This window comes from Aotus nancymaae, unplaced genomic scaffold (assembly GCF_030222135.1).
Source record: "Aotus nancymaae isolate 86718 unplaced genomic scaffold, 86718_ANA_hifiasm-v0.15.2.pri h1tg000097l, whole genome shotgun sequence".
Classification (NCBI taxonomy): domain Eukaryota; kingdom Metazoa; phylum Chordata; class Mammalia; order Primates; family Aotidae; genus Aotus; species Aotus nancymaae.
Window position 1 is genome coordinate 1,295,522 of NW_026988512.1, and position 25,993 is coordinate 1,321,514.

At 46.4% G+C, this 25,993-nt stretch overlaps 1 protein-coding gene and 1 non-coding gene across 4 annotated transcripts; both read left to right on the forward strand.

The window, feature by feature from the left end:
- Positions 1–1,277: 1,277 nt before the first annotated feature.
- Positions 1,278–21,519, forward strand: GINS4 (GINS complex subunit 4). Of its 3 annotated transcripts, none has more exons than XM_012476051.2 (8): positions 1,278–1,437; positions 2,195–2,309; positions 14,935–15,021; positions 16,392–16,505; positions 18,574–18,671; positions 18,780–18,868; positions 20,678–20,768; positions 20,859–21,519. In XM_012476051.2, exons 2-8 carry the CDS (start codon positions 2,214–2,216, stop codon positions 20,953–20,955), a joined length of 672 nt encoding a protein of 223 aa, XP_012331474.1. In that variant the 5' UTR covers positions 1,278–1,437; positions 2,195–2,213; the 3' UTR covers positions 20,956–21,519. The 3 variants fall into 3 exon arrangements, with proteins under 3 accessions (XP_012331474.1, XP_012331476.1, XP_064226106.1); XM_064370036.1 differs by having other exon boundaries at positions 1,401–1,418; XM_012476053.2 differs by lacking the exon at positions 20,678–20,768 and having other exon boundaries at positions 20,859–21,058.
- On the forward strand, positions 3,010–3,150 carry LOC135271909 (U4 spliceosomal RNA). Its single transcript, XR_010340030.1, has one exon. It is a non-coding gene; the product is annotated as a U4 spliceosomal RNA (small nuclear RNA).
- Positions 21,520–25,993: the final 4,474 nt, after the last annotated feature.

Below are 25,993 nucleotides of genomic sequence, written 5' to 3' on the forward strand. Positions count from 1 at the left end.
AGCCTATTCTATTCTCATTTTTGTAATAGGATTGTAATCAGACAGATACGATCTTCCTATATTAGCCAACCATTTTACTAGTCAATCAATATGACACCATAGGGCAGCTTCACAAAGAGCCTTCAGATTGATGGAGAAGAGACACTTTTAGGGAAGTCAGAAGCAACGCTTTGCACAGAAAACTCAGGGCAGCAAAGAGAAAAGAATCAGCAATTCAGAGAAGAAAAACTGAATCACACAAAGATGGAAAAAATATATACATACACAAACATGGGTTTTTTTTTGCTTTTCCCCTCCAGAAGCTAAGTTGGAAACATTGCCCCAAAGCAGTGATTCTCAAACCTTACCTGCGTCAGGGTCATCGGGAGGTGACCAGAAACACCCCCAGAGTTTCCGATTCAGTGGGTCTGGGTGGGGCCTGAGAATCTGCATTTTCGCGGAGTCCCAGGCGATGCTGCTGCTGGTCGTCCAATCCCAGGCTTCAAGAACCACTAGCCACTTTGTGAGGCCGAGGTGGGAGGACCGATTGAGTCCAGAAGTTCGAGACCAGCCTGGCCAACATAGGGAAAACCCTCCCCCCACTCTCTCTCCCCACGGCTCTATTTAAAAAAAAAAAATTAAATGGTGGCGTGGTGGCGCTGGCCTGTGGTCCCAGGTACTCGAGAGGCAGAGGTGGGAGGATCGCTTAGAGCCCAGGAGGCGGACGTTGCAGTGAGCTGTGATCATACCACTGCACTCCAGCCTGAGCACCGGAGAGAGACCCTGTCTCAAGGAAGAAAAAAAGAGATTCTGAAGGCAATGACCATAGTGACCTCAGCTGAAACCCTGCAAAGACGAAGGAACCCAGAGAGCCACGAGAGCTGTGGGTGGAGACGACCTAGGAGGTTGCCGCGGCCTGCTTCCAACAGCGCACTTCTGGGTGGGACCCGCCAGCGCCCCAGGAATTCAGTACCCGGGCGCTGGCATCCTGCTGGCCCTGGGACGGACACAGCCGCTCCTCTCAGCCGCGGTGGCGGGGCGCCCCCTCCCGACGGTCGTGGGTAGTGCAGCCAAAACCACACACTCGAGCGGCCGGCCCAGTTGGGCTGGACCAGCCTCCCACCGCCTCCTTTCCGGGGGTTTCTGGGACCGCGGGCCGCAGCGAAGACAGTCCCCGCCCCTCGAGTGGGCGGGGCCAACGAGACAGCCCCGTTTTTTTCCTCCCGCACCGTGATTGGTCAGCGTCGCCCATGCGCGGTGACGTGTGCCTGGGCGGAGAGTTTCCGAGAGCAGCGCGGGAGCGGAGAAGTCGATTTCGTCCCGGGCAGGCCTTGAGCGGTTTGCTCCGCTGTCTTCCCGCTTCCGGGTGCCCCGACTGCGTCCCCACGACCTCCCCGTCCTTACCGCCTGCTGCTCCGGAGTGCCTCGCTGTCTCCCAGGTCCCCGCCTGAGCGTCGAGTGAGACCTCTGTGTGGCGAGGGCGGGCCTGTATGGGTGGCACGGAGAGGGAGGAGGGGAGGGGGATGCTCGCAGTTTCCCTGCGACCCCGGGGACTTTGCTCGTCCCGCCACCCACCTCCTTAGGCCTTTGGGGTCACCGACTGGTCTGTGTCGCCGGGCCCTGTGGCTCTGGGAAATTAGCATTGATTGATCCTCCTAACAATTTTTATTTTTATAGAGACAGGAACTCCCTATGTTGCCCAAGCTGGTCTCGGACTCCTGGGCTCAAGGTAACTTCCTGCCTCGGCCTCCCAAAGTGCTGGGATTACAGGCGTGAGCCGGCCAGCTCCCAACCATGTTAAGTGCTTGATAGGGGTCAAACACTGTGCTGAGCGCTGAGCGCTGGGGCTCCCCCCCAGGTCATTTCGTCCCCAGTGCTTAGTGCCAGGCACTAAAACGAACCCCGACCCTAAGAAACAGGACCTTTACCAGGAAGTCAAAGAAATGAATAGGGATTGTATGGTGTGATAGGTGCTCAGTTCCTGGCGGACAGTTATAAAGGGGAGGCCCGTTTGGGAAACCGATACCTGACCTAAACCTTGGAGGAAGAAGCAGACAGCGGAAAACTAGAGTCCCTGCATTCTCTTGCCACTTGCTAATGGGCCTCCACAACCCCAGGAAACTGCAATAAACCTTTTCCTTTTTCAGGTAGATGTCTATTCTTGCAAATAAATGGAAAACGCATTGCAGAGTATTGATTCTTTCCTTCTCGTTAGGCTCCTGGTCTCAGAGAAGATGACAGAAGAACCAGATTTCCTGGGACAGGACTCTGATGGGGGCAGTGAAGAGGTGGTCCTAACTCCTGCAGAGCTCATTGAAAGGCTGGAGCAGGTAAGCGTCCCAGATCGAATCCCTTTGCTCCAGTCAACCTTTCATTTAGGCCACCTGTGAGTATCAGGGATCACAAAATGAGGAAATGGAATTCGGGGCTTGTTTCAGGAGAACAGGGACTGGATCTTACCGTCTGCACGGAAACGGGAGGCAGGAAGGACATTCGCTGTTAGAAACTTCATCATATCAAACACAGCATCCCCAAGTGGGGTCGGTAAGGGACAGCTTGGGCACATTCAGTGAACAGTTCACAGAGCGAGGGTCTGCTGGATATCTTCAGGGACTGTAGAGGTATGACGGGACTTCTAACATCTGTACCTTAGTCCCTTCAACATCTCCTGGTTCCCTGGAGAATGCCTGTTTAGCAATAAAATGCTGAAATGCCTTTTAGGGAAAACTGGTCATATTCTTCCTTTTTCTCCCATGTTTTTTCTTCAATCATCTGTTTGCCATATGTCCACCGCTTATCTAAAATCCTTTCTGAATTATTTCTCCTTTTAGTTACAATAGCTGTGACTTATTACATATTTCCCATGTGCCAGTAGCTGTGTTCTTTACATGTATATCTCAGGAAGCTCTGGTAACAGGAGTTCAGACTATCTGGATTTAAATCTGTCTATGTCACTCCTCTGTTACATGATCTTAAGCAAGTTAGGGAGTTTGTTTCAAGTGGTTGCTTGACTTTAAAATGGAGACAATAAGCTTTGCGCAGTGGCAGTATTGCAGCCAGTGAGGTTTATCCCAGGCGCGATTATCGCGAACTGAAAACTCTTCCCAATACCCCGCCATGACAACTTGCAATATAGTCGGCATTGGCAATTTTTGACAGTCTCTATGGAGACTGAATAAAATAATAATTAATTAATTAATTAATTAATATGGAGACAATAGGGCTGCAAGCAGTGGCTCACGCCTATAATCCCAGCACTTTGGGAGGCTGAGGCAGGCGGACCACCTGAGGTCTAGGAGTTCAACACGAGCCTAACCAACATGGCAAAATCCTGTCTCTACTAAAAGTACAAAAATTAGACAGGTGTGGTGGTGGGCACCTGTAATCCCAGCTAGTCGGGAAGCTGAGGCAGAATCGCTTGAATCCGGGAGCCGGAGGTCGCAGTGAGCCAAGATCCCGCCATTGCACTCCTGCCTGGGTGACAAGAGTGAAACTCCATCTCAAAAAAAGTAATACAATGGAGACAGTACAGGTGTTTACTTCCTGGCGTTTTTGGTTGATTAAATGAGGTAGTGTGTGTAAAGTGCTCAGCATGCTGTCTGACATGATAAGTACTCACTAAATAGGAGCTGTTCTTGGTAATTATCCTTACCCTGTTGCTCTAACTGCCGCTTTCCCCAACTCTCATGTTTGCCTCTTTACTCTTCTTCATTCTTTACTGCCGTGTGCGGTATCATGAGTGACAAAACCAAACTAAAATCATTTTTAAATTATACCTTATATGATAATCCTATTTTTTTTTAACATCGGCACTTTTTATTTTTATCTTTATTTATTTTTTTTATTGCATTTTAGGTTTTGGGGTACATGTGAAGAACATGCAAGATTGTTGCATAGGTGCATACGTGGCAGTGTGATTTGCTGCCTTCCTTCCCATCACCTGTATCTGGCATTTCTCCCCATGCTGTCTCTCCCCAAATCCCCACCCCCCGCTGTCCCTCCCCTATTTCCCCCCTACAGACCCCAGTGTGTGATGCTCCCCTCCCTGTGTCCACGTGTTCTCATTGTTCAACACCCACCTATGAGTGAGAACATGTGGTGTTTGATTTTCTGTTCTTGTGTCAGTTTGCTGAGAATGATGGTTTCCAGGTTCATCCATGTCCCTACAAAGGACACAAACTCATCGTTTTTGATGGCTGCATAGTATTCCATGGTGTATATGTGCCACATTTTCCCTGTCCAGTCTGTCATCAGTGGGCATTTGGGTTGGTTCCAGGTCTTTGCTATTGTAAACAATGCTGCAATGAACATTCATGTGCATGTGCCCTTATAGTAGAACAATTTATAATCCTTTGGATATATACCCAGTAATGGCATTGCTGGGTCAAATGGAATTTCTATGTCTAGGTCCTTGAGGAATTGCCACACTGTCTTCCACAATGGTTGAACTAATTTACACTCCCACCAACGGTGTAAAAGTGTTCCTATTTCTCCACATCCTCGCCAGCATCTGTTGTCTCCAGATTTTTTAGAGATCACCATTCTAACTGGCGTGAGGTAGTTAGATTTGCATTTCTCTAATGTAATTTGCAATGTAGTTTTGATTTGCATTTCTCTAATGACCAGTAATGATGAGCATTTTTTCATATGCTTGTTGGCCTCATGTATGTCTTCTTTTGTAAAGTGTCTGTTCACATCCTTTGCCCACTTTTGAATGGGCTTGTTTTTTTTTTCTTGTAAATCTGTTTTAGTTCTTTGTAGATTCTGGATATCAGCCCTTTGTCAAACAGGTAGATTGCAAAAATTTTTTCCCATTCTGTTGGTTGCTGATTCATTCTAATGACTGTTTCTTTTGCCGTGGAGAAGCTGTGGAGTTTGATTAGGTCCCGTTTGTCTATTTTGGCTTTTGTTGCCAGTGCTTTTGGTGTTTTGGTCATGAGGTCCTTGCCTATGCCTATGTCCTGAATGGTTTCGCCTAGGTTTTCTTCTAGGGTTTTTATGGTGTTAGGTCTTATGTTTAAGTCTTTAATCCATCTGGAGTTAATTTTAGCATAAGGTGTCAGGAAGGGGTCCAGTTTCTGCTTTCTGCACATGGCTAGCCAGTTTTCCCAACAGCATTTATTAAACAGGTACTCCTTTCCCCATTGCTTGTTTTTGTCAGGTTTGTCAAAGATCGCATGGTTGTAGATGTGTGGTGTTGCCTCCGAGGCCTCTGTTCTGTTCCATTGGCCTATATCTCTGTTTTGGTACGAGTACCATGCTGTTTTGATTACTGTAGCCTTGTAGTATAGTTTGAAGTCCAGTAGTGTGATGCCTCCTGCTTTGTTTTTTTTGCTTAGAATTGACTTGGCTATGCGGGCTCTCTTTTGGTTCCATATGAAGTTTAAGGTGGTTTTTTCCAGTTCTGTGAAGAAGGTCATTGGTAGCTTAATGGGGATAGCATTGAATCTGTAAATTATTTTGGGCAGTATGGCCATTTTCACGATACTGATTCTTCCTAACCATGAACATGGAATATTTCTCCATCTGTTTGTGTCCTCTCTTATTTTGTTGAGCAGTGGTTTGTAGTTCTCCTTGAAGAGGTCCTTTACATCCTTTGTTAGTTGTAGTCCCAGGTATTTTATTCTCTTTGTAGCAATTATGAATGGCAGTTCATTCTTGATGTGGCTCTCTCTAAGTCTGTTATTGGTGTATAGGAATGCTTGTGATTTTTGCACATTGATTTTGTATCCTGAGACTTTGCTGAAGTTGCTTATCAATTTCAGGAGATTTTGGGCTGAGACGATGGGGTCTTCTAGATATACAATCATGTCGTCTGCAAATAGAGACAATTTGACTTCCTCCTTTCCTATTTGAATACCCTTTATTTCTTTTTCTTACCTGATTGCTCTGGCTAGAACTTTCAATACTATATTGAATAGGAGTGGTGAGAGAGGGCATCCTTGTCTAGTGCCAGATTTCAAAGGGAATGTTTCCAGTTTTTGCCCATTCAGTATGATATTGGCTGTGGGTTTATCATAAATAGCTTTTATTATTTTGAGATACATTCCATCAATATCTAGTTTATTGAGGGTTTTTAGCATAAAGGCTGTTGAATTTTGTCAAAGGCCTTCTCTGCATCAATTGAGATAATCATGTGATTTTTGTCTTTGGTTCTGTTTATGTGGTGAATTACGTTTATAGACTTGCATATGTTGAACCAGCCTTGCATCCTCAGGATGAAGCCTACTTGATCATGGTGGATAAGGTTTTTCATGTTATGTTGCAATCGGCTTGCCAGTATTTTATTGAAGATTTTTGCATCTATGTTCATCATCGATATTGGCCTGAAGTTTTCTTTTCTTGTTGAGTCTCTGCTGGGTTTTGGTATCAGGATGTTGTTGGTCTCATAAAATGATTTGGGAAGGATTCCCTCTTTTTGGATTGTTTGGAATAGTTTCAGAAGGAATGGTACCAGCTCCTCTTTGTATGTCTGGTAGAATTCGACTGTGAACCCGTCTGGACCTGGGTTTTTTTTGGGTGGTAGGCTCTTAATTGCCGCCTCAATTTCAGACCTTGTTATTGGCCTATTCAGGGTTTTGGCTTCTTCCTGGTTTAGGCTTGGGAGGATGCAAGTGTCCAGGAATTTATCCATTTCTTCCAGGTTTACTAGTTTATGTGCATAGAGATGTTTGTAATAATCTCTGATGATGGTTTGTATTTCTGTGGAATCTGTGGTGATATCCCCTTTATCATTTTTTATTGCATCTATTTGGTTATTCTCTTTTCTTTTTTATTAATCTGGCTAGTGGTCTGTCTGTTTTGTTGATCTTTTCGAAAAAGCAGCTCCTGGATTTATTGATTTTTTGAAGGGTTTTTTGTGTCTCTATCTCCTTCAGTTCTGCTCTGATCTTAGTTATTTCTTGTCTTCTGCTAGGTTTTGAGTTTTTTTGGTCTTGCTCCTCTAGCTCTTTCGATTTTGATGATAGGGCGTCGATTTTAGGTCTTTTCTTGCTTCTCATGTGGGCACTTATTGCTATATGTTTTCCTCTAGAGACTGCTTTAAATGTGTCCCAGAGATTCTGGTGTGTGGTGTCTTCATTCTCGTTGGTTTGAAAGAACATCTTTATTTCTGCCTTCATTTCATTGTTTATCCAGTCAATATTCAAGAGCTAGTTGTTCAGTTTCCATGAAGCTGTGCCATTCTGAGTTATTTTCTCAATTCTGAGTTCTTGATTGCACTGTGGTCTGAGAGACTGTTCGTTATGATTTCCGTTCTTTTGCATTTGCTGAGGAGTGATTTACTTCCAATTATGTGGTTAATTTTAAAGTAGGTGTGATGTGGTGCTGAGAATAATGTATACTTTGTGGATTTGGGGTGGAGAGTTCTGTAAATATGTATTAGGTTTGCTTGGTCCAGGTCTGAGTTCAAGTCCTGGATATCCTTATTAATTTTCTGTCTCATTGCTATGCCTAATATTGACAATGGAGTGTTGAAGTCTCCCACTATTATTGTGTGGGAGTCTAAGTCTCTTTGTAAGTCATTAAGAACTTGCCTTATGTATCCGGGTGCTCCTGTATTGGGTGCATATATATTTAGGATCGTTAGCATTTCTTGTTGCATTGATCCTTTTACCATTATGTAATGTCTTTCTTTGTCTCTTTTGATCTTTGTTGGTTTAAAGTCTATTTTATCAGAGATGAGAATTGCAACTCCTGCTTTCTTTTTTTTTGCTCTCTATTTGCTTGGTAAATCTTCCTCCATCTCTTTGTTTTGAGCCTTTGTGTATCCTTGCATGTGAGATGGGTTTCCTGGATACAGCACACCAATGGGTTTTGGCTTTTTACCAGTCTATGTCTTTTGATTGTGGCATTTAGCCCATTTACATTTAGGGTTAATAGTGTTATGTGTGAATTTGATCCTGCCATTTTGATGCTAGCTGGCTGTTTTGCCAATTAGTTGATGCAGTTTCTTCATTGTGTTGATGCTCTTTACCATTTGGTATGTTTTTGGAGTGGCTGGTACTGGTTGTTCCTTTCTATGTTTAGTGCCTCTTTCAGGAGCTCTTGTAAAGCAGGCCTGGTGGTGATGAAATCTCTGAGTACTTGCTTGTTCACAAAGGATTTTATTTTTCATTCACTTATGAAGCTTAGTTTGCTGGATATGAAATTCTGGGTTGAAAGTTCTTTTCTTTAAGGATGTTGAATATTGGCCCCCACTCTCTTCTGGCTTGTAGGGTTTCTGCTGAGAGATCTGCTGTGAGTCTGATGGGCTTCCCTTTGCAGGTAACCTGACCTTTCTCTCTGGCTGCCCTTAGCATTTTCTCCTTCATTTCAACCCTGATGAATCTGACGAGTATGTGCCTTGGGGTTGCTCTTCTATATCTTTGTGGTGTTCTCTGTATTTCCTGGAATTGAATATTGGCGTGCCTTGCTAGGTTAGGGAAGTTTTCCTGGATAATATCCTGAAGAGTATTTTCCAGGTTGGATTGATTCTCTCCGTCACATTCAGGTACACCTATCAAACGTAGATTAGGTCTTTTCACATAGTCCCATATTTCTTGGAGACTTTGTTCATTCCTTTTTACCCTTTTTTCTCTAATCTTGCCTTCTCGTTTTATTTCATTGAGCTGCTCTTCAACCTCTGATATCCTTTCTTCTGCTTGGTCAATTCGGCTGTTGAAACTTGTGCATGCTTCACGAAGTTCTCGTGTTGTGTTTTTCAGCTCCATCAATTCATTTATATTCCTCTCTAAGTTGTCTATTCTCGTTAGCATTTCGTCAAATCTTTTTTCAAGGTTCTTAGTTTCTTTGCATTGGATTAGAACATGTTCTTTTAGCTCACAAAAATTTCTTATTACCTACCTTCTGAAGCCTGATTCTGTCAATTCATGACACTCATTCTCCATCCAGCCTTGTTGCCTTGCTGGTGAGGAGTTGTGATCCCTTGTAGGAGGAGAGGTGTTCTGATGTCGGGTGTTTTCATCCTTTTTGTGCTGGTTTCTTCCCATCTTTGTGTATTTATCCACCTGTCATCTTTGTAGTTGTTAATTTTCAGATTAGGTCTCTGAGTGGATGTCCAGTTTGTTGATGATGAAGTTATTTCTTTCTGTTTCTTAGTTTTCCTTCTACCAGTCAGGCCCCTCTGCTGTAGGACTGCTGAGGTCCACTCCAGGCCCTGCTTGCCTGGGGATCACGTGCAGCAGCTGCAGAACAGTAAGGGTTGCTGCCAGTTTCTTCTGCTATCTTTGTCCCTGAAGGATACCCGCCTGATATCAGTCTGAGCTCTTCTTTATGAGGTGACTCTTTGGATATACGGGGGTCAGGGAGCTGCTTGAGAAGACGGTCTGTCCTTTATAGGAACTCAAGTGCTGAGCTGTGATCTCCATTGTTCATTCAGAGTGGCTGGGCAGGTACATTTATGTCTGCTGCGTCAGAACTCATAAACCCCCTTTTTTTTTCCCCAGGTGCTCTGTCCCAGGTAGTTAGGGCTTTATTTATGAGTTTCTGTTGTGCTGCTGCCTCTTTTCAGGGCTGCCCTGCCCAACGAGGAGGCAGCCTAGTCACTATTTGCCTGCAGAGGCTTTGCTGAGCTGCTGTGGACTCCGCCCAGCTGCTGTGTGAACTTCCGTGCAGTCCTGTTTATACGGGTGTAGTTAGAATTGCCTCGGCAATGGCGGGCTGCCTCAGCAATGGCAAACTACCTCAGTAGTGGTGGAGTGCCTCAGTAATGGCGGATGCCCCTCCCCCACAGAGCTGGACCATCCCAGGTTCAGCTGTGCTTGCTGTGAAACTCTCAATCCAGAGCGTTTCAGATTGCTGTTTTTTTGTGGGGGTGGGACCAGCCGAGCCTGGTCTCCCAGGTGTTCCAGTCGCCTGTTGAAAACGCACCGGGATCTGTGTGATTTCCCATGCGGTGACCCACTGTGCCAGCTGAAACAGCAGTGCCGAGATTCATGGCACTTTTTTGCCTGGGAATCTCCTGCCCTGGCTCCCTGTTTTCAGTCCCCTTTTCTTTTTTTTTTTTTTTTTTTTTTGAGACAGAGTTTCGCTCTTGTTACCCAGGCTGGAGTGCAATGGCGCGATCTCGGCTTACCGCAACCTCTGCCTCCTGGGTTCAGGTAATTCTCCTGCCTCAGCCTCCAGAGTAGCTGGGATCACAGGCACACGCCACCATGCCCAGCTAATTTTTTGTATTTTTAGTAGAGACGGGGTTTCACCATGTTGACCAGGATGGTCTCGATCTCTTGACCTCGTGATCCACCCACCTCGGCCTCCCAAAGAGCTGGGATTACAGGCGTGATCCACAGCGCCCGGCCTTCAGTCCCCTTTTCTATCAGTTGAATGGGCGACTCTGTCTTCCCCGACTTCCAATCGCCAGCTAAAATGGTGCCCGGACCTGTGTATTTTGTACAGAGAGCCGGGGCGCCGGCCAAAACAGCTGCACTGGCAACCCGTGGGGCTCCTCCGCCTGGGAATCTCCTGGTCTGTGGGCAATAAAAGTCCATCTGGAAATGTAGCATCCACTCACCCTCTGCGCTTTCGCTGGGAGCTGCAATCCTGAGCTGCTCCTCATCAGCCATCTTGGATTGATCTCCCCAATCCTTACTATTTAGTAGTGATTCTTAATCTGTTTTTGTATCACAGATCTTTTTGAGAAACTGTTGAAAACTGGTATTTCTTCCCAGAGGGTTCATTAAACAAAAATCAAAAGGCACAAAGCATAAACGAAAAAACGGATACATTCCATTCCATTAAAATTAAGAACTTATGTTTGTACTTTTTCTTTTTTTTTTTTGAGATAGCATCTTGCTCTGTCGCCTAGGTTGGAGTGCAGTGGTGTGATCTTGGCTCACTGCAACCTCCGCCTCCCAGGTTCAAGTGATTCTCCTGAGTAGCTGGGACTACAGGTGTGCGCCACTACACCCAGCTAATTTTTGTATTTTTAATAGAGCTGGGGTTTCACTGTGTAGGCCAGGCTGGTCTCAAACTGAACTGCTGACCTTGTGATCTGCCTGCCTTGGCCTCGCAAAGTGCTGAGATTACAGGTGCAAGCCACCGTGCCTGGCCTGTTTGTACTTCTGGATGCAAGTAAGACAGGCCACCAGGCTGGGAGAAGATATTTGCACAATATTAGTATGTAGCTGACATAAGATGATTATCCACAGTACATAAACAGCTCTTTCAGACTACTCAATACAGACTGATACCTCAAAGAAGAAAACAAGATGGCCAATAAGCTTACGAAAAAGATGTTCAACCTTTTGAGTAATCAGGAAAATGAAAATTAAACTCACAAGATATCATTTCATATCTGTCAGATTGGGAGAACTGAAAAACATGAGCAGTATAAAGTATGGCAAGAATGTAGAGCGCTGAGCGCAGGGGCTCATGCCTGTGCTTCTAGCTGCTTGGGAGGTCCGTTAGAGCCCAGGAGATGAGACAAACCTAAGGAACATAGCGAGATCTTATCTCAAAAAAATAAATTAAAATTTAAGAATGTAGAGCAGGCTGGGCGTGGTGACTCATACCTGTAATCTCAGCACTTTGGCAGATCACCTGAGGTCAGGAGTTCGAGACCAGCCTAGCCCACATGGCAAAACCCCGTCTGTATTAAAAATACAAATATTAGCTGGGCATGGTGGCATGCCTGTAATCCCAGCTACTTAGGAGGTTGAGGCAGGAGAATAGCTTGAACCCAGGAGGTAGAGGTTGCAGTGAGCTGAGATCATGCCACTGCACTCCAGCCTGGGCAACAGAGCAAGATCCGTCTCAAAAAAAAAAGTAGAGCAATTCGCACACTTATATACTGCCATGGGATGTAAATAGGTATAATCACTTTGGAAAATGATTTGTTACTGTCTAGTAAAGATAAAGGTGCACATACCTGCGGCCCTGTAGTTCCGCCCCCAGGTACATACCTAGTGAAAACTTGCACATGTACCCTAGGAGACATGCACAATGTGTTCACAGCTTTGCTGGCAATAGTTAAAAATGAAAGTCACCAGATATCCATCAACAAATAGCATGGAATTGAGAAAATATGCCGTATACAGTGGGGATAAAACCACAGTGAAAATGAGTGAAATAACTCCTGAAACAGCATGAGTAACAGGAATATAATGTAGAACAATAACAACCATAAAATATGAGCTGCCAAGGAAACACTTGATGTAAAGTTCAAACTTGCAAAATTATTGCTCAAGGCAGAGCCTGCCACCTTGGGTGATGTGGCACACTGCTATGCGACAGATGTCTCTGTGGACCCCTGCACCTTCCAGGACAGCCGGAGCCCCAGGCTGGTTGCTTTCTCAAGTGAGCATCATCAGGGGTCCTGGAAAGGCAGCTAGATGATGGGGCGGGGGGAGTCTGACAGCACAGCTCCAGCTTGGCAGTGGGTAAGCTGGAGTAACATCTCATGCTTGATGCTCCAGTGCATTGCCCTGAGTACAGCCAAGGAAGTGACCCACCACCCACACGGCTGCCACAGGCTGATCCAGCCTCTTATGCTGTGTGGCACAGCCAAAGGTACAGCCTGACAGGGCCACTGATGAGCACAGCTCCAGGAGAATATATATGATACCCTTTAATGCCTATAAAAAGTGATTTAAAAGTTATTACCAGTAGTGCAGAGTTGCTCATTTTTGTGATTGTTTTAGTTTGCTAGAGTTGTGGAGCAAAGTCCCAAAAACTGAGTGGCTTAAATAGAACTTTACTTTCTTAATTCTAGAAGCTGAGATCAAAGTGCCAGCATGGTTAGCTTCCTCCGAGGGCTCTGCCTTGGGTTTGTAGGTGACCATATTCTCCCTGTGTCCTCACATGGTCTTCCCTCTTGTGTGTCCATGTTGAAATTACCTCTTATTAGGACACCAGTCTTACTGGATTAGGGGCCATCCTAATGACCTCATTAATTGAGGTCCTGGAAATTAGGTTGATTTTTGAGGGGGGACGCAATCTAACCCATAACAATAACGAACAGATTGGCATTTAGAATTTTGATCAGGAGCCAGGCACAGTGGATCGAGCCTGTAATCCCAACACTTTTGGAGGCTGAGACAGGAGGATGTCTTGAGGCCAGGAGTTTGAGACCAGCCTGGGCAACATGGCAAAACCCCATTTTTATAAAACAAATTTTAAAATTAGCCAGGCTTTATGGTATGCACCTGTAGTCCCAGCTACTCTGGAGACTGAGGCAGGAGGATCACTTAAGCCTTGAAGGTCAAGGCTGCAGTGAGCCATTATCATGCCACTGTGTGATCAGGAACCAGATGTAGCCATATCAAGCATAAAACCTGGTTAAAAAAAAAGGACTGGATTTAGATACAAGTTTCTCAGTATAAATTTTGGAAATATTTATGTGAAAATTTTATATTAATATAAACTTACACCTAATGTTTTATGCTTTATTACCATAATTTCATAATGTAAATGAAGCTGTTCCCAACTACCCCAGCGTACCAGACAAGCATTATCATTTTCTTTTAACATCCTGTCATGAACAAGTTGGGAGGTATTCTATAGAGAACAAATGTAGTGAGACCATAGAGGAAATTAAACAGGAAATTCAAGCTAATGATTACCTCTCAGAAGGAAGGACACACAGGGACTTTTAAAATAATGATAATATTCTCTAATGAAGTACATACACAAGTGTTTATATTGTTGTTCTTATAGTTTGGCCGGGCGCAGTGGCTCACGCCTGTAACCCCAGCACTTCGGGCAGCTGATGCAGGTGGATCACTTGAGATCAGGAGTTCGAGACTAGCCTGGCCAACATGGTGAAACACCATCTCTAATAAAAATATGAAAATTAGCCTATAATTCCAGCTACTCAGAAGGCTGAGGCAGGAGAATTGTTTGAACCTGAGAGGCAGAGTTTGCAGTGAGCTGGTATCGTGCCTCTGCCTTCCCACCTGTGCAAAAGAGTTAGCTTGTGTCTCAAAAATAAATAAATAAAAATTCAATATTTAATAAAGTCAATTAAAAAGAAATACTGCTCTTAATAAGCCCTCCAGAAAATAGGATGTTTTCTCGCGCATTATGCAGGGGTTTTTTGTTTGTTTCTTTGTTTTAGTCTGCAGGACTGTTACAGATACTCAGGCTCTTCACAAACGCTTACGACAGTAGCGATACCCAGCATTTAGTAACATGTCTTGATGGTGATCACGGGGAGAAGCAGACACTCAAGGACGTCAGAAAAAAATAAGTTGAGCCTGGTCAGCATGTAATTCTGAGCTATGCTAAAACTACATTTCCTGTAATTGAAAGATAAGAATAGCTTTCCTCAGTCACTTAGAGATATTTCAGTTCTCTAAGCCTTGGGAATCTCTAAAATGAACCAAACAGCTGGGCCTGAGTCATAAATTAGAGTTTTAACCTCTGGCTCCAAAACTCCATAATAGATAAGCGTCTGTTTCTATTGTGATCCTGTATACGTTGGGGCTATTAGTAAATTACTCAATCTGCATTTTTTCAATGAGGATAACTATATCCACTTTCCCTGAGACATGATGATGATGAATGAAAAATATTTGTGAGGTGCTCTGAGCTTTAGGAATGAAGAGCTGTGTGGATTGCAGGGTGTTGCTTTCTCTCTGAATAGACGTGGTGCAGCACTCCCTGCGGGGAAGGAGCTGGTGGAGTAGCAGTGTGCCTGGCTGCCTGGCAAAGGCACTGTTTGAACAGCAGGTGGTATCACTCTCAGCACCAGCGTCGTACTAACTGAAGTAAGCAAGGGTTTATATGAGTGTCAGTTGAATAGAAGGTTGTGAACACAGCCTCCCTAGTAAAACAAGACACGAGAAAGCAATTACTAAACGTAGTGTGTCTTCAAAACACCTCCAGTGTTTCCAGCTGGTGGGCAGACAGTTTTCTCTGCCTGCGCCATCCCTGGTTTTCGTGGGTTATGTGCTGACTCACAGGGTTGTTTAGCTCAGTGGTGGGTAATGCTCACTTTTTCTGAAATTTGTCTTTTAGGCCTGGATGAATGAAAAGTTTGCCCCTGAACTACTGGAGAGCAAGCCTGAGATTGTAGAATGTGTCATGGAACAGCTGGAGCACATGGTAAGAGCTGCTTGTCTTGGGCTAACAAAGGAGCAGGAAGGTAAAAGCATTTGGTCAACACACAGAGATTGCGGTCTGATAGCAAATCTGTTTTGTTTGGCTCAACCCACAGTCCAGTTCTTTAAAAAACATTGAATTAGTTGTCTACATTTATCAAGCTTGAGAGTTCTTGTAAATATCTGGCTTCCCATGAAAAGTGTAAAATCCTGCATTTCTGCATGAGAACAGTTGACCAGAGCAGCACGAAAGCTGCCCATCCATATACTCCCTACTCCCACAGCCCCTGACTACCCACCCTCCCATCCATGCACTCCCTGCTCCCACAGCCCCTGACTACCCACCCTCCCATCCATGCACTCCCTGCTCCCACAGCCCCTGACTACCCACCCTCCCATCCATGCACTCCCTGCTCCCACAGCCCCTGACTACCCACCCTCCCATCCATGCGCTCCCTGCTCCCACAGCCCCTGACTACCCACCCTCCCATCCATGCACTCCCTGCTCCCACAGCCCCTGACTACCCACCCTCCCATCCATGCGCTCCCTGCTCCCACAGCCCCTGACTACCCACCCTCCCATCCATGCGCTCCCTGCTCCCACAGCCCCTGACTACCCATCCTCCCATCCATGCACTCCCTGCTCCCACAGCCCCTGACTACCCACCCTCAGAGCAGCATGAGAGCTGCCCATCCATGCACTCCCTGCTCCCACAGCCCCTGACAACCCATCCTCCCATCCATGCACTCCCTGCTCCCACAGCCCCTGACAACCCATCCTCCCATCCATGCACTCCCTGCTCCCACAGCCCCTGACTACCCATCCTCCCATCCATGCACTCCCTGCTCCTACATCCCCTGACTACCCACCCTCAGAGCAGCATGAGAGCTGCCCATCCATGCACTCCCTGCTCTCACAGCCCCTGACAACCCACCCTCCCATCCATGCACTCCCTGCTCCCACAGCCTCTGACTACCCACCCTGCTCTTGTAGCCTCCCCACCTCGCCCCTGCAGACATTTCAGTTTGTGGTCCCTAGCCTAGATGATCTGAGTGTAAATCATTGTCACCTTCAGAGAAGCTCTAAAATGTGAGTATTTCACAGTTCTAACACTGCTTTTTCCGTGTGCTGAATTATCTCCTTTACAATTGGATTGGAGTTCTGGAACCCTCTGGCTGAACAGATTCTGTTCAAATGGTCATTTTCTAAAAGTAAATGATTGTTGTTGCCACTTCATACGATGATAAGGAAAATGGAAACTCACATGATGATTTTTTTGTTTTCCTTGGACCAAAACATAGTCTGGGGTCCTCAACGTTGCCAGTGATGATGGCCGAACACGTTTTTATCAACTTTAGTTTCTTGTTTAATAGGAAGAAAATCTTAGAAGAGCCAAAAGGGAGGACCTGAAGGTCAGCATCCACCAAATGGAGATGGAGAGGATCCGCTACGTCCTCAGCAGCTACCTGCGGTGTCGCCTCATGAAGGTTTGGCCTGGAGATGCCTGGAGGGACGGAGACAGCGCAGTCTGGAACGCAGACTCAATGTCCTGGGGAGGAGTTGGGTTGGCCCAGGAGGGTCCAGGACCTGAAGACGCTGCTAAGAGCCCCGTGTCAGTGTCGTTAAGGTGTAAGGAGGGCGAGAGATAGCTCCGGGGAAGCACAGGGGAACACGTCTTGCCCACAGTGGGGACACCGCACACATTGTTAGTTTGTTCACCTGCCGTGGGAATGGGGCCCCTCGCGTTACAGCTTGGCGTTGCTGAAGTGAGAGTTCTTGGCATTGGTGAATAGGGAATGCTGACTAGAGGAGAACTCGTTTCCAAAACTATTTTGTCTGTCAAATGGCCAATGTCAACATCTAATGAACAAGGATGACTTACATTTGCCTACAGCTTTGTGGCCATGTAACTTATACAACTGAAATGTGAAACACCCCTATTTTATAACCCTGGGAAAGTCTTACTTCCTTGACATTTTTCATTTGGCTCTATGTGTCTCCTTAGTTATTACAAATAAAATGCATTCTCTCTTCTACATGAGAACTTTCAGCTATCTGAAGACTGCCCACAGTCTCTCTGAAGTCTTCTCCTAGGCACACATTTCAGCCATTCCAACCATTTCCTCTCCTCATCTCTTTTCTAAAAAAAAGTTCTGGTTTGTCTCTATCCTTCTTAAATTACACTACCTAAAACTAAACACAGTATCCCAGTTGTAGTTTGACCAGTTTGTGAAGAACAGAATGATTATTTCTCTTATTCTGGATATTAAGCTGGTAAATGTCAGCCACATCACACAAGCGTATTTATCACATTAGCATATTGACGATTACGATGCCCAAGCTCATTCTTCACTCACATGGACACTAACCCCTTCTCAGATGATAATTTCCCCATCCAGTCACTGTCCTCTATTTGTATGGCTTAGGTTTTGGCTCCTTAAGTGTACGGCTTGATTCTTATTCTCTTAAACTTTATCTTAACAAACTGGGCCATTTCCCTCGTCCCTGGATCCTGATCTCGTCCCCTAATGTATTAGTTGTCTCTCAGTACTTTGTGTCATCAGCCCCTTTGTTTTGTTTCTGTGTGGTCGTTGTTTTTGTTGTTGTTGTTGGAGATGGAGTCTCACTCTGTCACCCAGGCTGGAGTGCAGTGGCAGGATCTCAGCTCACTGCAACCTCCGCCTCCCGAGTTCAAGCGATTCTATTGTCTCAGCCTTCGGAGTAACTGGGATTACATGCCTCCGCCACCACGACCAACTAATTTTTGTATTTTTAGAAGAGACAGCGTTTCACCATGTTGGCCAGGCTGATCTCGAACTCCTGACCTCAGGTGATCCAAACCCACCTTGGCCTTCCAAAGTGCTGGTATTACAGGCTTAAGCCACTGTACCCGGCCCACATAAGGTTTTTGATGACATGCTTACCAAAGCTGGTGATGACCAGCCAGCAGCACTTTGGGAGGCTAAGGCAGGTGGATCACCTGAGGTCAGAAGTTCAAGATCAGCCTGGCCAACATGGCAAAACCCCGTCTCTTCTAAAAATACAAAAATCAGCTGGGCGTGGTGGTGGGTGCCTGTAATCCCAGCTACTTGGGAGGCTGAGGCAGAAAAATTGCTTGAACCTCAGAGTTGGAGGTTGCAGTGAGGCGAGATCATGCCACTGCACTCCAGCCTGGGTGACACAGTGAGATTCCTTCTCAAAAAAAAAAACAAAAAAAAAACAACTTTATGTGATTCATTAATCGACTGTGGCAAGGGTCTTTCACCAAAGACTTCCCTACAGTTTGACATCTACCCAGTGAGTCAGCTTTCTTTGCTCAGCCACTTAGGAGTCTCCAATCCGAACTGTCCCCCAGCCCCAGGTCCACAGCTCACCTGCAAGGGTGTCACAGAGACGTTGTCACGTGTTGTATGGTATGCCTGTCCACCCACCCACCCCACCTCCAGGCCACATGTCCTTCCTCAGGAGTGTTGTGTAAACCCTCTTCATGTTAACCACGTTCTTCTCTTTGACTTTTGCTGATGTTTCCATGAAAATTTTGCTTTGTCCTCACAGATAGAGAAGTTTTTCCCTCATGTCCTTGAGAAGGAGAAAACCCGCCGGGACGAGGAGCCTTCCAGCCTTTCCCCAGAAGAGTTGGCCTTTGCCAGAGAGTGAGTGAGTCATCGGCGTGTGGCATCTGGCTGGTTCAGCATGATGCCCGTCCTGGAGGCCTGTGCACTGCTGCCGTTGCCGCAGCGATTTGAATTTGTGTCTTTCAGGTTCATGGCAAACACAGAGACTTATCTGAAAAATGTTGCCTTGAAGCACATGCCCCCTAACTTACAGAAGGTGGACCTCTTCCGGGCAGGTAAACAGGACATCTCCCTGCAGGTGGCCCAGCCATCCTCAGGTGCCCCAGGGTGGGATCCTGTCTTCACTGTTTTTACCCAAATATGGAAAGATAATTATGTAGATAAACAGAAAAGAGGAAGGGTTCTGGCTAAAAACCAGAAAACTCATGGAAAGCAGATGCAATGGTAGGCATTTGAGCATTGCTTCCATGTTCCCTGGGGTGGACTGAGCCCCACGGCTGCGCTGGTGATGGTGGATGCAAGCATGGAGCCGCGTTCGCCTTCGGCAGCCATCCGCTGAGCCTCTGTCAGGTGCCAGCCGTCCCAAGCGCCAGTACTGCAGAGGCCACGCCAGCATTGCCCCTGCCCCAAGGGGCTGGCCATCTCTTCCTCACAGGGCCCGTCCAGCTGGAGGGAAGGGCTGAAACAGGAGGCTAGGGAGACCTCCAGTGATTCCCTGTGGCCTCAGAAGTGGGAGCAGGATGGAGGGTGTGGGGAGAGGAGGAAGGGGAGCCAAGGAAGGGGAGCTTGGCCAGAGCCCCTCCTCCTACCTCTTGGTGCCAGCCCCTGAGGGCTGCTGAGTGAGGAAAGGGAAGTATGGGCAGAACCCTTCACCTCGGATCAACCCACTGGGGTGGCTTACAAGATAAAGCCCGTATTCCTCAGTGTTTCACAATGCCCCAGATCCAAGCAAGACCTCCTTAGGCAAAATTGCCACACCAGAACAAATGCCCACCAGGGGACTGGAGCCTGCCTTGTCTACAAGCTGAGCTTAGTGTGCCGAGGCCACGAGCTCCAGTACACCTGTGTCCTGGAAGTTCATCTCTGCCCATCCTGTGCTGGGGCTGGGGGCCACACACCCACCCCTATGGCGATGGACCAAGGTCTTAGTCCCTTCGGCTGCTCAGAGTTCTGGAGGCCGGGCAGTCCAGGATCCAGGCCCCCACAGATTCAGTGCCTGCCAAGGGCCTGTTCCTCATAGATGGCGCCTTCCATGTATCCTCACAGAAGGGAAGGGGCAAGGGGCAAGCAGACTCTCAGGCTACTTTTATAAGGTCACTAATCGCAGTCTCTGTGTGTCCTAGTCTCCTCCCTCCCGCTGCCTTTTTCTTCTGAGACCAGGTCTTGCTGCGTCACTCAAGCTGGAGTGCATTGACGCTGTCATAGCACACTGCAGCCTTGAGCTCCTGGCTCCAGAGATCCTCCCACCTCAGCTTCCCAAGTAGCTGGAATTACAGGCGTTTGCCACCATGCCTGGCTATTATTTTTAGATTCTTTTTATTAGAGACAGAGTCTTGCTATGTTGCCTAGGCTGGTCTCAAACTTCTGGCCTCAACTGATTCTCCAGCCTTAGCCTCTCAAAATGCTGGGATCACAGGCATGAGCCACTGTGCCTGGCCTACTCTCATAAGACATCAGTCAGATTGGATTAGGGCCCACCCTGCTGGCCTCATTTTCACTTAATTGCCTCTTTAAAAGCCATGTCTCCAAATACAGCCCCACTCTGAAGTACTGGGAGTTAGGGCTTCAACTTACGAATTTTGGGGGACACAGTTTAGCCCATAACACCAGGAGCAAGTCAGACCCATAGCAGACTTGTGGAACCCTGAACTGGTCATTTTACTGAGCCTGCGTGAGGAAAACAAAAGGCCCCTCCATGTCCAGTTCCCTCCCTGGTCAGCCACTCGGTCTACATCTTAGAAGAATTGGAATGGGCTGGGCTCCTATCTGAACCCTGAGTGTGCCATGCCATTCATCCCAGCAAGTTTTCCTTTATTGATTTCGTCAGCCAAGCATTTCCTGATCACACTATGTTTTCCTGGCAGTTCCCAAACCAGATCTAGATTCTTACGTGTTTTTGAGAGTGAGAGAACGACAAGAAAACATACTGGTAGAACCAGACACAGATGAGCAGGGGTGAGTGACGGGCGTCTTTCGCAGTGGGCACATTCCTCCCGACGGACGGCAGCCGAGCTCTGCAGGCAGATGCATTTCCTTCTTTTTCAGGGACTACGTGATTGACTTGGAGAAGGGCTCACAGCACTTGATCCGATACAAAACCATTGCACCTCTGGTTGCATCTGGAGCCGTCCAGCTGATTTAAAACTAGACATAAACAAGGATGGAGACCTGGAACCCTAGAGAAAATACTAGAAAGCCCTCATTTCACCTTGTGCCTGAGGACAATAATAAAGAAGTTCACTAGGCATCAGACATTCCTCGGCAGTGCTGCGGGTGGCGGGCGTGAGGAGGAGCTCCAGGCTGCCGCACGTCCTGTCTGCTGTTTCAGCCCGAGTCAGCAGGTGGGGCCATTGCTTTGTTTATTCTGCACACTTGGCAGAGCCGCAGAGGCTCTCGGTGCCTTCTCCCTTTGTAGTAGTTTCTGAGCTAAGGAAAGTCAGGCAGAGGTAGTTCCTAAGAGGGCATCACTGCCTGTGATCGGGGCTGCGTTTAGCCCTGACCTGACAATGGTAGGAAAGTTCATTTAGCTTTTCTGCTGGGAAGATTGTAAATAGATTAAAGAAAACAGCTGCGGCCTTCTCCCGTCATGCATCATTAGACTGTGTGAACTAACATTTTAGAGCCTCTGATATTGGACTTAAAACCAATTTCTGTCATGCTTAACTGAAAATCACAACTAAACCAATAAACCATTATTAAATTTCCATTCTGCGGCAGAAGGCACCTCTGGATGGCTCTGGCTTGTAGTCTAATGAAGTCTGTGCTCCCTGCTGTTAACCCACAGCCCTCCCCAACTCTCCAGCGGCTTTGCCAAGCCAGCCTCCAGGCCATCTGGCTGTCCTTGGCCAAGGCTCTATTAACAGAGCGACGTTAACCATCCTGTATTGTGACCTCTGTGGCTGCTTTTCTGGTTTAAGCCCTTCACTTTTTCGAGGAGAATGGATGAAATGAACCTAATATGCATGCAGTCTCACAGTGATACCGAAAGGAAGGATGTGTAGGCAGTGAATGACCGATCATTCCGTGAAACACGATAAAAAACAACCTGCACTCCATTCTTCCATGATGAAGTTGGCAGATTTTCATTTGCAGGGTATGGGCTACAGGAGCAATCAGGGTAACACTGCTGTCATTTCCAAGAGAAATCAGTAGGGGAAGCGAGGGAGGGTTTTTAGTTTGTTTTTTGAGATGGAGTTTTGCTCATTTCCCAGGCTGGAGTGCAGTGGGCAATCTCAGCTCACTTCAACCTCTGCCTCCTGGATTCAAGATATTCTGCCCCAGCCTCCCTAGTAGCTGGGATTACAGCCCCCTGCCACCATGCCTGGCTAATTTTTTGTATTTTTAGTATAGACAGGTTTTCCATGTTGGCCAGGCTGGTCTGGAGCTCCTGACTGCAGGTAATACACCTGCCTCGGCCTCCCAAAGTGCTGGGATTACAGGCACGAGCCATCTTGCGCGGCCTAGGGAGGTTTTATTTCTTGACAGAAGTATTTGATACTCATGCATTATCTTTACCGCCTTCAGCTACTTGTTAAACAAATGTGCACTGAGCACACAGTGTGCCAGGCATAGTTCAAGGCACCAGTGCTACAACCAGGAGTAAGACATTCAGTCCTTGCTTGGATAGAGTGAGAAGTGCCTTGCAGAGAATTAGAACTGGATGACTTACCAGGGACACTAGACTGGGTGGTCTGGGAGAGTCTCACTGGAGAGAGAACATTTAGGCTGAGATCTGATGAACAGGAAGGAGCTGCAGTGCAGAAATCAAAAGGAAGGGCATTCCAGGCAGAGAAGGCAGCCCGTGCAAAGGTCCTGAGGCAGAAACAAGCCTGCCGGAGGTGGGCATGGGCCTGGCTAGAAAGCCCAACTCAAAATAGAAAGTGGTGCAGGTTAAGGAGGCAGGCTGGGCCCAGATCTTACAGGACCTTGTTAATACAGAGATCCCACAGTCCTGAGAAGTGGACAGGTCTGTGGGAATCAGGAATTTAGTGGTAAGCTTGAGATTAGAACCTAAGTCTCTATTTCCGAGTCACGTTCTCCCTGTGGTGCTAAGCCCAGAGACTCGAGCTGTTACCTAGACCAGTGCTTCCTCAGCCTTAATGTGCATCCCATCACCTGGAGCTCGCCTTGAGATGTAGGTTCTGAAACAGTGGGGTCCAGGATCCTGCCTTTCTAAGGAGCTCCCACGTCGTGCAGTTGCTGCTGGCCTGGGGACCACATTGAGTGACGGCTCTGTATCCTCGTGCTCCAGCTGCTGCCCTGTACATGCCCAACTGCACAGAGTAGTTTACATCCTCTAAAGCCACAATAAATTGCTCCATTTCCTAAGTTACCTCTTTAAGGGAAGACTGGTTTTGATATGTCATTTTTAAATGAAGAAGTTGAATTTCAAAACCAAGTGAAACAGGAAATGGTGTGGCTTGGTCGACATTGATTTTAACTTTGGTTCATGGCGAGTGTTCCGCTTTATTGTTGGCAACTCGCCACTCAAAGCAAGACAGAACATTTTATCAAGTGATGGCATCATCCTTTACCATACGCTTGCCCCTAGCAAGTCCACTCTCCCCGAGATGTGTTTACAGGCCCCTTCGTGGGTTCCCCACCACAGTCATCGTCCGTCAGCTGTGACCTTGCTGTGTGTAAACACTCCATGCTCACACCCCAGCAGGCCGCCTGGCTTTGCATCACCCTCAGAGACATCAAACTTCCCCCTGTGATGTACAAGTGTTAGCCAGGAAACTTGCAGAGTGCTTCATTTTTGTTTTTGTGTTTTTGAGATGTCACCCAGGCTGGAGTGCCATGGTGCGATCTCAGCTCACCGCAACCTCCCCCTCCTGGGTTCAAGTGATTCTCCTGCTTCAGCCTCCCTAGTACTTGGGATTACGGGCGCATGCCACAACACCCAGCTAATTTTTGTATTTTTAGTAGAGACGGGGTTTCACCATGTCAGCCAGGCTGGTTTTGATCTGACCTCAAGTGATCTGCCTGCCTCAGCCTCCCAAAGTGCTGGGATTACAAGGCATGAGCCACCACGCCCAGCTGCAGAGTGCATTTTTAAGCAAACACATCATATGTCAATTCTTCATATAGTGTTCTTTAGGTAATTTATCTTGGGAAGCCAAATATCCCATTTAGAATTCTTTAAGAACTGATTTTTCAAATGCATCTGATCAACTAGGTATGAAAGCCCTCTCGTTATATTGTCAAAAAAAATCTTTGTTTTTTTTAAAAAATGCAAAATCAGTATTCTGTACTTATTTAACAGATTTGGTTTCAAATACCATAGCTATTTCCAAAAAATTGGGTATTTATTCAGTGGCTAAAAAACAACTATTGGGGGTATTCAAAGAGATGTACTGGCCCATGCTTGGGGCTCACACCTGCAATCCCAGCAACTTTGGGAGACCAAGGCGGGAGAATCATTTGAGGACAGGAGTTCCAGACCAGCCTGGGCAACACAGTGAGACTCTGTCTCTACAAAGAATAACACAATTAGCCTGGCATGCTTGTGTATGTCTGTAGTCCCAGCTATTTGAGAGGCTGAGGTAGGGGGACTGCTTGAGCCCAAGAGGTTAGGTTGCAGTGAGCTATGATTTCACCACTGCAATCCAGTCTGAGTGACAGAGCAAGACCTTTTCTCAAATATATATCAGAGATTCTGCAGGCAATTAGAATATTTAATTTACCAAGTTTGTGCATTAAGCTGTTTTTAAAGTAGATTAGCTTGTAAATCTCCACAACAAACCTGTGCAAGGAAAACTTTGAGGTTTTGGAATGAGCAAAAGGTTGCTGGCTATCCTTTCCATGTAATGCTTGATCCCTGCGGGGTGTGTGCCTGTGTCTTTAAATAGATTATTTTACAACTCTATAAGGATACAAGTTGATTCATAGAAAACTTATAATGATGTATTTCTTGTCTTGCTATGCAAATGATTCCTGCCCGTGGCAATACAAATGAATTTTGTCCTGTTGAGAATAAAGTCAACCCCTCATTTGATTTAATTTTGGGGGGGCAGGGGTGGGACACAGTCTTGCTCTGTTGCCCAGGCTGGAGTGCAGTGGCACGATCTTGGCTCACTGCAACCTCTGCCTCCCAGGTTCAAATGATCCTCCTGCCTCAGCCTCCCGAAGAGCTGGGACTACAGGCATGTGCCACCACACCTGCTAATTTTGGTATTTTTAGTGATGACGGGGTTTTGCCATGTTAGCCAGTCTGGTCTCGAACTCCTGGCCTCAAGTGATCCACCTTCCTCCGCTTCCCAAAGTGCTGGGATTACAGGCGTGAGCCATGGCATCCAGGGAGATCCTCCTTTTAGAGTTGAGATAGCAGACTCCTTTGCTGAAGGCCACAGAGCTTCTAAGTAGAGGAGACGCGATCAAACCCCAGTGAGGCCAGGGCACCTGAGTCCATCCTTTTCATCTTACCATAATCTTTCTTTCCCCTTAGCGTAATCTGTCTTTCCACAAAAGAAAAGAAGATCCAAAAATGTTTTAAGCCGCGATAGCATCACCAGAACAGTTCTCATATTCCAAAAAGACTCATTTGAGGGAATAACCACCACTACCATTCATATTGCTTTAGAGGAGGTGGCATTTTTCTCAACATAGTTTTCTGATTTAAGCAGGTCCTAGTCTAGCTAACACACAATGCTGACAGATTCTGCCTAGCTTGTTAAGACGAGGAAAAGCACTGGGAATAAAGTCAGCACACAGTTACCTAAGTCTTGCTTCTTGTCCAGTTCTGTTAGGCTCTATGGAAGTAAGAATAAAAGTAAATGACTATTTTTGCATCTAAGGAATTTACAATTAATCCTAAGAAGATGTCTTAAGTGTAAACCTAAAAGTGTGAGATTCTTTGGCTCAGAAGAAAATTTTCCTAATGGCCAGGACTAAGGTTAAGAGGAAGTTATTTTCTTGGGTTCAGAGATTTGCATATGAATGTTTTCAGCCTCTTAAGTGGCTTAAAACAACTTGGGACCCAAAGTTGCTGCCAGCTCAAACGCAAACGTTTTTAAACTTCAAATTGATGCTTCTGTTATTGCTGAACCTATAATTTTCCCTAAACAGAATTCTGGCCATTTCATTGCCTCTCTTAAAAAGCTTCAGTAGGCCGGGCACAGTGGCTCACGCCTGTAATCCCAACACTTTGGGAGGCCCAGGCAGGTGGATCATCTGAGGTC

Coding starts and splice junctions, on each gene's coding strand:
- GINS4 (XM_012476051.2), top strand. CDS start 2,214: ATGACAGAAGAACCAGATTTCCTGGGACAGGACTCTGATGGGGGCAGT. Junction 2,310..14,934: donor TCATTGAAAGGCTGGAGCAG/GTAAGCGTCCCA, acceptor TTTGTCTTTTAG/GCCTGGATGAATGAAAAGTT. Junction 16,506..18,573: donor TGCGGTGTCGCCTCATGAAG/GTTTGGCCTGGA, acceptor TTGTCCTCACAG/ATAGAGAAGTTTTTCCCTCA.